The 11,723-nt window shown below is 34.8% G+C and overlaps 1 protein-coding gene across 2 annotated transcripts; it reads right to left on the bottom strand.

Moving 5' to 3' along the window:
• Nucleotides 1-1,836: 1,836 nt before the first annotated feature.
• On the bottom strand, nt 1,837-6,205 carry LOC110785561 (protein MANNAN SYNTHESIS-RELATED 1). Of its 2 annotated transcripts, none has more exons than XM_021990017.2 (6): nt 5,734-6,205; nt 5,381-5,519; nt 5,183-5,253; nt 4,087-4,172; nt 3,089-3,668; nt 1,837-2,420 (listed from the first exon to the last, which is right to left on the bottom strand). In XM_021990017.2, the coding sequence occupies exons 1-6, from the start codon at nt 5,923-5,925 to the stop codon at nt 2,142-2,144; spliced, it is 1,347 nt and encodes a 448-aa protein (XP_021845709.2). In that variant the 5' UTR covers nt 5,926-6,205; the 3' UTR covers nt 1,837-2,141. The 2 variants fall into 2 exon arrangements, with proteins under 2 accessions (XP_021845709.2, XP_021845710.2); XM_021990018.2 differs by having other exon boundaries at nt 5,183-5,250; nt 5,734-6,200.
• Between the last annotated feature and the right edge of the window lie 5,518 nt (nt 6,206-11,723).

Below are 11,723 nucleotides of genomic sequence, written 5' to 3'. Positions count from 1 at the left end.
TAACTTGTCCCAAGCCACTAAAGCTTTCTTAGAATTTGCAGTATCACCAGTCCACAGAAAAATCCTACAGAAAGCTTCAACCTCTTTAATAATTCTTTTGGGAAGAATAAAGATCTGGCACCAGAAGGTTTGTATCCCAAACAAAATAGTTTTAATGAGTAAGAGTCTCCCTGCATAAGTAAGGAACTTAGCAGACCAAACTTTTGCTCTAGCAAGAATTTTATCCACCAAGGGTTTGCATTGATGGTAGTTGAGTTTTTTAGAGGAAAGAGGCACCCCTAGATATCTGAAAGGTAAGCTGCCTTCTAGTAATTCAGTTGTGTCAAGAATATCACCTTTTTCAGCAGTAGAAACACCCCCAAAGTAAATGTTGTTTTTGTTCATGTTGGCCTCCAACCCTGAAACAGTAGAGAACTTACTAAAAGCATCAAGAAGCAACTGCACTGAGATCTTATCAGCTTTGGCAAACAATAGCAAATCATCAACAAACATCAAGTGAGTGATGTTTAGCTTTTCACATCTAGGGTGAAAATTGAAATCTGGATTCAACTTTAACTGATTCATACATCTGGAGAGATACTCCATCCCAATAGCAAACAGAAAGGGTGAGAGAGGATCACCTTGTCTCAAACCTTTTTTTGCTTGAAAAGGAGTACTGGGGAACCCATTGATAAGCACTGAGTAAGAAACAGTAGTGATACAAGCGATGAGTAATTGCACAAACATCACTGGAAAACCCAATTCAAAGAGCACAGTTTCCAAGAAAGTCCACTCCACAGAGTCATAGGCCTTTTTGAGATTAATTTTTAACACACATCTAGGGGAGAGGTGAGCTCTACCATAACCTTTGATCAGCTCAGTTGCTAAAAGAATATTATCAGTGATGTTCCTACCAGGAATAAATCCTGATTGACATTCACTTACAACTTCTGTGATTACTTTCTGTAGTCTTGTTGTAAGAACTTTAGAAATAATCTTGTAAACCATAGAGCAGCAGGCTATAGGTCTGTAATCTTTCACATATGAAGCATTCACCACCTTAGGAACCAGAGTAATAGATGCACAATTCATACCAGGAAACATCTCCCTAGTTTGGAAGAAATAGAACACAGCCTTATACAAATCTTCTTTAATCACTGGCCATGCAGCTTTGAAAAACACAGCATTATACCCATCTAGCTCTGGGGCCTTACCATCATCTATACTATGAAGGGCATCATCAATTTCCTTTATTGTCACAGGTTGGCAAAGAAAATGAGCAGTATCAGAAGACAGCCTAGGTCCTGATCTGATAGTTGGTAGATCAACTTTAGGTAAACTAGAAGCTGCAGTGCCTAATAAGGAGATATAGAATTTCTTGATTTCTGCAGTAATATCTCCTGGATCTGTCAACTTGTCCCCTTGATCATTATACAATAGAGCAATTCTATTTGAGTTCCTCCTTTGCTTAACTGAAGCAAAGAAATATCTAGAGTTAGAATCTCCTTCAGAAAGCCATTGAATTCTAGATTTAAAAGGTTACTTCCATGTATTACAACATACTCCGTAATTTTTTTTATAAGATAAATTTTGACAAATTTGTCTTTCTCTTTTTTTCGATGCAAGCTGGGATTAAATTAAACAAATAAAAGATACAAAATTCAGGTTCAAGGAAGCTTATCCTCCATGAATACATCCATAACAAAACCCAGAGGTGTCAATTTTTTATAATAATTAATTATACATCATTCGAGATATTAAGAGTCAAAGTCATGTGTTAAAAAAAGTATTAGTGAGCGTAAAAGTTAATATGTTGCAGTATTTAGAGAGCGAAAGAAGTATTTGACATTGCAAACGGAGCAAAAATCTGGCATGTAATATTGCAATAAGCCACAAACTGAACCAAACTAACATGTTGAAATCACACTGTTTACAATCACTACAATACAACTTAAATAAATATATTACAAGCTGTATCTCTAAAGATCGTGTAACCTCAAATTTCCTGAGGTTACCCTGAATTTTAAGTATGAAAAATCACTCAACCATCAATTGACTAAACCCAAAATGGTTTGACTTCACCTGTTTTATCAGAATTCTGACACTATTATGAAAGGTATGGCCAATATATTTTTTTCTTCTCTGATTCTTCTGAAAAACTATCAGCAGAAACATGAATAAGCCAAGTGGTTCTTCTTGGTGACATAATGAGAAAGGTAGTTATCTGGGGAAGCAGAAGAACCAGATATATCGGACGGAACAAGAATCTGTGTTTTACCAGAAGAGATCCTTTTCCCGGCAACATTGGCATAGAACAGGCCTGAGATTGCTGGTACAAAAACATTGCTTTCAGAACAGATGTAGAAGTCCATCACCTCTTCTAGTGTTGGGGTTTCTGAATTAAGGAATTGGTCCTTTTTATCCATAGGCATTATTCCCTCCTGCAATGCCATAAAGAAGTTAGATTACATTTGCATGCTACATAATACTGCATATTTTGACAATGAGATTTATGGATTATGTTTCAATCTACATTGATGGGGAAACAATAGAGTTTCTCAAAATAGTAGGTTTCATGTTCAAACCTTACATCTCCCAATTGTTGCTACTGTATGAGAATATACTATGAACTCAACGAAGAAGAAAACAAAGGTTTGGAGGAGGGATCCAACCTCTAACCTATTTTGAGATCAGGTAGTTAGGCTCTATTCTGTTCGACTTATTAGACTTATTTCGACTTATTTCGGACAAAATAAGTTCAGTTAAGTTCAGATAATACAAGTTCATAAATACGTTTTTTTTTCAAACACTATCACACACAGATAAGTTTTTTGGGGACAAAATAATTTTTTTCAGATAAAATAAGTTCAGTTAAGTTAAGTTCAGATAAGTTCAGTCAAAATAAATCCAATAGAGCGGAGCCTTAGAACTTTCCCCTCCTGAAATCGGAACTCAAGGTCACAAGTTCGTACCTAAACAAGTAACCAAGGTAGAGGGTAGGGTAGGGGACTAGGGGACTAAGGGTAGGTTGTATGTAGGTGCCTACAGGAGGCCAATGTGGTACTTTACAATTTGACATTACAAAAATAAGAGAATAGCAAAAAGTTACCTTGGTGTAAGTTTTGGGGAAGAGCTCCTTTAGTGCATCTAGACTGCTGTCCCATCTCGATTGGGTTAAATAGATAGTCGTGTCCTTGCCAAATCCAATTTTTCTTAGAAATGTAGCAATTTCTCCAGCATCATAACAATTCTTTGATGCAGAACCAGCTTTATCCTTGCACCCCTTCTTTTCTAAAACATCGATCCTCAAATCCACAGCTACAAAGCGGCCATCTGACTTTCGACTCAATGTCCTTAACCGCTCCACCATCGAATCCACAACTCCACGAATCTCTGGTTGGAGCTCTAAAGTCCCATACATTGCCATGCATGCAACAGAGTCAATTTCGGTCTTTGTTTTATCTTTTTTCATATTTACTGACGGAAAATATGTAGCTAGCCTGATGTTGCCCTTTTCCCTGAAAACCGGTTCAATATTTTCGGAAATGTGATCTTTGGTAACACGATTTGGAACCTTCACAACTGCAAGCTTTTTCATTGATATTTTTGAAGGTGGTTGCTTTACTACCCTTACCACCCCCTCCAAGCTACTTGTAAATTTCTGAGCATCATAGACATCGTCAAAATCCCTGCAAATTACAACGGGTGTACGGTCAGGTCAATAAGTAAACAAAAAACCAGAAGGCTTGTGGTGCTTTCCCGTACTTCTCCTATCTTACACTAACAGTAATTTGTAAATGGATTAAAATAAAGCTGGAAAGTGCAATTTGTCACTTCCAAAACCATTCTGCAAACAAGAGTTCCATTTAAAAGTTTTCTCCCTCTTTTCTTTGAAAATAAAGTTCTTCACAGCCTGCAAGACATCCATTTAGATATAGCACTTTTAGCCTTGCATATGTTGTATGGATTAATTTAATAATCAAAGAGAACAATCAAATCAGAATAACAAGTGACATAACGCGCAATTCACACTTCTAGTTTCCCAGGTACTACGATTATAATGAAAAAGAAAAAGTGCAACAAAATGAAAAGAAAACGCCAGCATACCTCTTGTCCCCCAACTTGCTTCCCCTGATATCAGGAATTACAAGAGTTGCACCAAGGCTTCTTGCCACTACCACTGCATCAGCAATCTGTGTCAAAGGAATTTTTATTGTATAAGACTCAATCCATCACTGAGATTGAAATAACAAATAAATGTCTGAAATTGTGAATATATTTCCGCAAAAGATACCCTACTCCAGTTGCAGTATATAACTCTCGAAATCTTAGTCTTTAAGAACAATGAAATTGAAAAGAAGCATCGAAATCTTTCCATGTTTCCAATTAAAATGTTAAACCAACTACTACCAAAGGCTTATAGCTGCAACAATATAAATTTCTTCAGGCATACAAATCTGAGTGATCCAAATTACTGAACACTCTTAAGTGTTAATGCTACACGACTGAAGCGAATTCCATTTACAAATTTGGCAGCGGAAGCACATCACAGTAAGTTAAAAGGTATAATAATAAAGACCAGAGTGAATGATTCTTACTAAGACCTAATCCTACATCCTACTCAATGCTATCACAGTATCACATATTGAATGCACTTCCTAAACGAGATGAGTAACAGCATAAACCTTGCAAGTTTGTGAACATGGTCCAGGGACAGGAAAACAACAACAAGGTTACTAACAATGAGCCGGGAAGGTCATCGTGTTGGCGGTTGAGGAATGATGGAGACATAAACCCAAGAGACAACTTATCTTTCCAAAGAATTTAATTAGCTATGATCTCGACTGAAAAAAGTTCCACTCTATCATCGAAGTGTATTGTCGTATTGATGGTGACATCCACAAAACTTTTAGATGACAAAAATAGCTAAGAAAACAAAGGCCAATTATGCTCTTGCAACAAGATTTTAGAATTTTCTTCTTTTTGGATAAAGATTTGACAAAGAAGAGAACTCTAATACTAAATGTTCCATACCGCAGGAAGAAAGCAATGACATAAACAAAAGATCTGTCCACATCCCAAATCACTTGCCAATTGAAAACCAAAATTAATTGCAATTTCAAGAAGATATTAAGACATCATTAATAGCTTATTCAATAAGAACTATCAAAATAAACGAAGGGAGTGGAATTTGGTTAGTTACCTGTGAGATATGGTATTCTGGACCATCAGTCAAGGAGAAAGTAACATATCCCTCAGACTGGTCTCCTTCTTCTACAACAGAAACATGGACAAGTTCAGATTATGACATCATAAATCCATTTTTCTGTGGTTCAATTATCAAACAAAAGCCATAATTTATCTTATTTTTATTAGGATGTGCAAGTTTCAGAATGAATACCCATGCTTGGATTAGACCAACAAGGTTTTAGCTCAGGAGCATCATCCCTCCATAGACCATTGCTATCAATTGCAACAGCAGATTGTTCTGCAAACTTGGATCCTTCAAATTGGGTTTTTGAAGATGATGACATCCTCACCTTTACAACAAAAAAATGCAAAGATCTCAATACTCCAATAAATCAATCAAAACCTAAATTAGGAAGAAAAAAAAAAAAAGGCAGGTAAATGGCAGAAATCTAAATCAAATCCCGTCTACATCAGTCAATTGTAATGCGTATAACAGAAATCTGACAAGATTGAAAACCCATAAAGTGAAAACCACAATTAAAAGAAAAAAATTGAAAACCCCACCTGAGTATTGGAATTGAAATGGTCTCTTCTGATCATATGAGCCAGCATAACAAACATTGTAACAGTAAGAAACCCAGCAAGAATCTGTCTTGGATCCACCATTATGCTAGAGATCCAATTTCCAAACCCGAAAATACAATTTGAAGATTCTCTCTTTTTATCTCTTGGATAATCTCTTTCAGATCTCTGCATATTATTATTTTTCCAAAACTGGAAAATTCCCAGAAGAAGAAAAATTGAATCTTTCTACAAAAAATTCAGTAGAAAAACATGGGGATTTAATAAGGTGATGATTGGATAAGATGGTTGCTTGAAGATTGAATGAAAATGTTATGATGGAAATGGATCTAAGATAGAGAAAATGGTGGGGGAAGTTTGAGTTGAGTAGAGTGAGAGCAGGTGAGAGCAGAGGAAATGTAACGCTCAAAAGAGTGAAGTAGGACTTTGAAGAAAGGCCACCACCGACACATCTACTATACGTCCACAACTTGCTTCTTTCTTTATTTAACTATTGCTCATACAAATATACAATAATACTACTACGAGTATGAGTATTTCGTGGCTACTTTGTCATTAATTTAACCAAATCTCTATTTTGTATCCGGGTTTAGGTTTTTTTGCTCGATTTGTACAATACATCTTGCGTGGTTTACTTCTTAGTTTCGCTTACAACAGTTACAAGTAGGGTCCGTCCTCAACGATGAAGCCATGTTGGGGCCCAAGGGGGCCCCGGCCCCTGTCATACTGTATAAATTATTAAAATATACGGTATAATATAATGTTGTTCATTTGTTGAAATTTTATTGCTTCAGTGGTCGGCGTGGATTACTTGAGATCACGTCAGAGTTTTGGGGTACAGTGTTCGAAACATGATGTCCTCGTTTCCTTAATAGTTTTTGTTTTTTTCCCTCGTTAGAAGTGCAACCTTTTGATTTTCTACGAATGTTAAGTACAATATTCTATGCCCCCATTAAGTTCATTTGGTACTTTAATTACAAATACTACGTATATTCCTGACAATTGAATATACGTATACAATTTTTTTTTTTTTACATACTTAATATAATTCTACCAATATACGAAGTGTATTTATAGTCCACAGTGTCAATTTTGATTTCTGTTGTCAAACTTCAAGGGATGTCGTACGATAGTTTAAAGTCCCTATAACTTCTAGTAGTAAATATTTGCTTAAAATCATTTCCAGTTTTGTTAACTATCATGTTATTTATGATTTTTTAGCATTAGTTTCGGTTAATTAATCACCCGTCTATACAAATCTAATATGCATTATAAAGAAAGTGAATCCATATTTATTAACGTGTCAAATAATAATATTTATGTTTACAAAAACCTCAATTTTGGATATCAACATTTAAAAAGAAAATCGAAAACTATCTTCTTTCTCTAAGCAAGCTCCCTCCGGCCGGTATATCCGAGACCAAGAAACCATTCCAAGATGAATGCGTGCATCAAGTTATGGTTAAAACGTGGTAATAATCAACTAATCATGGCAAGAAAATGGATTAGAAATAATGTTTTAACCTCCACGGAATTCCATGTAAAGCATTGATCGAGATTGATTATGTGTGAACTTCAAGGTATTAGGTTCTTCATTTCTGTTTTTTTACTGCTTCCCTTTTGGTAAATGAAGCTACCAACCTTTTTTTACTGCCATCCTTTCTTTTTCCCTTTTCCTTTTCCTTTTTCTCTTTAAGTGAGCGATTTCCTTCAATATTGCTTAAAAAACGTTAAATTTTCAAAATGCGCCACTTTCTAACTTAATTCTCACCATACCGCCCACGTCAGCATTAAAATCCTTTTTTTTTTAACAAAGCGGCACTAAACCGCTATCTCAGATAGCGGTTGACATAAGTAAACCGCCATCTGAGATAGCGGTTTATATATTCCCTAAATCATATCAAAACTTACAGTGAGCTTCCAAAACAAAAACCTATCGTACCCCCGTTATGTTTTAAAGCATACCGCCATCTGAGATAGCAGTTTTGTTTTAAAGCAAACCGCTATCTCAAATAGCGGTTTATAACATTGAACCGCCATCTGAGATGGTGGTTTGCTTTAAAACGAAACCGCTATCTCAGATGGCGGTTCAACGCTGAACGGAAAAGAAAAAAAAATTACTTCTCTTTCTCCCTTGTTGACGTGGACGGTATGGTGGGAATTAACTTAGAAAGTAACGTATTTTGAGAATTATTAGATCTTTATGCAATATTGAAGAAAATCGTTCTCTTTAAGTAGTAATCTAATGCTAGTTCCGGACTTCCGGCGGGAAGATACGGAGTCACTCATACTCATTCCGTCGTTCCATTAATATTTCACTGTCTTAATTATCAGGACGCTTTCTTAATATCATGTATTTATAAGAGAAACTTGATTAACAATATGTTTAATTTTTAAAAGTTTAACGGGTTAATTTTGAACATAAGCACGCAAGTGTGTCCGATCCCACGTAATTTTGTCTAGTTTATTTAAGGGACATGGGAGAAAGAAAGAACAATGAAGTGAAAGATGAATTAGATGGAGGCACGAGGACTTAAAACCTTTGACAAGAAGGAAATTGATCTTTAATTATTTTCTGCCAAAAAGTTATCTCTTGCATAGTTGTACTGTATAGATACCTTTCTCTTAGTAGTATTGACACAACTAACAAGTGTATTAACCCCAAACAAACAAAAGCAGTTAGAGAATGCTACAAATATGTGTGTTGTTTCTGCTAAAAATATTGGTACATGTCTCAACCAACAACATTATGTTGATTAATATTTCCATATTTTTTTAAAAGACGGTTGTCGAATGACATGGTAGTTTCCTTCCTCTGATTAATATTACTATAGATCATGATCATGTTCATTTTATAACAGTTAAGTAAGTGGAAGACGGTCTGATAAGAGGCTAGCTGATTTTATTTTATTTTTTATTATGAAAAATTATCCGCATAAAATTATATACATAAACTTGATTGGTAGGAAAGGGGGGCCGAAATGGCTAATTAGTAAACAAGCTAATTAAAGTAACCAGATTCTAAAAGTAGTACTAGTTGTTATGAAAAAACGTATATAGCCTATAAATTTGACCAACCTAATAAGGAAAAACAACTTGCTACCAAAACACCATAAAGAATTCCAAACAAAGAAAACTTATTTGATATTAATACAATAAACAAAATCCGATTAAAAGCATACTTATTTGATGTATTTTCATGAATGCGATTATTATTGAATGTAGTTTTCTTGCTTAGCTTTGTACGTTGCTCCGTTTCATCTCCACGTCCCACTCCATGATATACAACATCTGGAACTCCAATCATTATCGCGTCCCATTTAAAAAGTATGTGTGAAAATAAGATCTGGACGCATAATCTCTCGTTAATAATATGCATAATTGATCATCTAAGCTATTTCTATGTACATTTTTGTGTTCATAATGTCTACTCAAGATTTCATATCTTGGATCTTAAAATTAGCGATTTTTTTTTACAAATAAAAGAATAACTAAAACGAATCTTAACAATGGCTTATGTATATGCATCAATCAATTAAATTGTCTCATGATCTCAGTAAATTAACCATCAAGCTCCAACGTATCTAAAATTTTAGTATTTTAACAATTGTGCCGATTTAAAATACTAAACTTGTATAACCTGTTATATCTCGAAATGTTATTCGGGCCAATAATTAATTAAAATCTTTCTACCTTATTTAACCTTCGTGACATGCATTATTATGATGATTATGCTGCATTAATGAGCACTGCTGCACTGCCATCTACGATCCAAGATCCATCCAAAAATGTTTTAATATTTACAAAACGAGATCAAGAGATTGTATGCAAAATAATCAAGAAAAATTAGATCCAAATTCCAAGTCAATCTCATTTTTCCTTTGACACATTTCTTTAGTTGTATAGTAGTGCAGCCGGGCCCAGCCCATGTGAAATCTTCTGCCACCAGGGAAAAGAAAAATACTACTCTACGATTATTTCTACTACTAAAACAATATCTTAATTCGTATTCAAACCAAAAGACAAAATAAATAAAATTGTTTTATTAGCTTTTTTTTTTATTCGGTGTAAGTGAGTTAGGGGACAATATATATATAAATAGGGGAGAAAGATGCGTCGGGTTTATGATTTATCATGCATAGCCGCATAGGTCACTGATCTTAACCACTGAATCAACCGGTAGGTCATTGACCTTAACTATTAGGTCAGCTGATTAAAACATAAATGTTGCCGTATTAGTTAATTGCATTTGAATTACTTTGTAAAATTAACTGGACCTACTTGTTGGTTTAAAGTTGAGAAAGAATGTTGATAGACCACACCAAAAAAGATAGCAACATCACCACAGTACATTCTATACGAAGTAGCCAGGACTAGAGTATCATATTATCACGTATCATTTTTAGAGAAAGGGAAACAACATTGTGGAAGGGAAAGATTTGAAAGGGATAAACATTGCGACACCACTCACTATGCATAGAGATTTGGAACCGTAAAGGATTTTATAGAGCTGATCAACTTGGGCCCGATCCGAAAATTCCGGGTGTTTGGCAAAATATTTCAGGCCAATTTTCGGGCCCGATCCAACTTGACCCGAATTTGTAGAAAAAATTGCGGGCTTTGGGCAACATAAACCAACATTTTTAGTTATAAATTTCATCCGACCCGAAATTGGCCCGAAATAACGAGTTTTGGGCACACAATTTTGGCTCGAAACTTGGCTCGGCCCAGGCCGACATAATGGACATATTTTTATGCCATCGGCCCGGCCCGACCCGTCCTTTGATCAGGTCTAGGATTTAAAAATTACACGGGTAGGGACGCCTCTATCGTTATGGCACCTAGTTTGCTTACATAAAATGGAGTAAAAACAATTAATCCCTCCGTCCCGTTTTAGTCTTTACCATTAGTATCATGTATGCGATTTAACAATCTATTAAAGTGATAAGGATTTTTTCTTTTTTATTTAAATAATACAAATTACATTTATTTATAATGTTTTCCTTCTATTATAACATTGAAAGTGTAGAGATTTAATGTTTTAGTTGAAAAATAAACGGGTGTAGGTTAGGTGGACTTTTATCAACATAATGGATTGTGAATGCTTACAACACTGGGCCACATAACCTCAAAGGGAATGGGCATTATGACTGTGGGCTTCTTCATGGTGAATGGGTAAACCGGAAATGAATGTTTACAAAATTACAAGTATTGGAGTTTGCCATTACTTGACTATACACTGGGCTTTTTTTAAACCGGACAAATTGATCATTCAGATGATATAAAATGTTGGACAATTCCCAAGTAAGACTAGTGGTGTGCAAAAATGGGCCCGGATCGAAAAATGGACCGGACTGACCCAGACCGATAGAATCGGAGGCAATCGGTTTGTTCTCCAGTTCGAGAAAAATCATTTTCCGGTCTTTGGTCGGGTCGGGTCCGGTCCAAAATCGGGTTTTGGATCGGACCCTTTTTTCCTTAGTAAAATATAATACAAACTATCTAAAAATTTAATTCTCTCATTTAATATATTGTAACTATTATTATATTGTGATATATTTTGTTTTAGCTTTCAAACAAGCCCTTAAACAATTGATTTTTTTTTATACTACCTCCGTTTCTGAAAGTTCTTTACGACTTGAAATATATGTCAAAATGTTGGATTATTTAAAACAACTTTTCTCATTAATTTTAACAAACTAGTAGATTAGAAATTAAATTATCATACATGGAAAAATTAGTAACGAATAACCTCACTATATAGAAACAAAAGATTTTAAAACTAATTAAATTATCATACAAAATAATTTGAAATTAAATTATCATACTTCACATACAAAATACTTTAATTTCAACATTGGTGCATGTCCCGTTATTGCTTTTATTATAAAATAAAAAGTAAACAAATACATGCTTATACAGTTATACTTGCCCAACATTTTTTTTACTAGGTAAGAAGAAGGGAATCCTAC

Source organism: Spinacia oleracea, chromosome 1 (assembly GCF_020520425.1).
Source record: "Spinacia oleracea cultivar Varoflay chromosome 1, BTI_SOV_V1, whole genome shotgun sequence".
NCBI classification, from domain to species: domain Eukaryota; kingdom Viridiplantae; phylum Streptophyta; class Magnoliopsida; order Caryophyllales; family Amaranthaceae; genus Spinacia; species Spinacia oleracea.
Note: the sequence above shows the minus strand (reverse complement) of the source record. Positions and strands in the feature narration are given on the sequence as shown.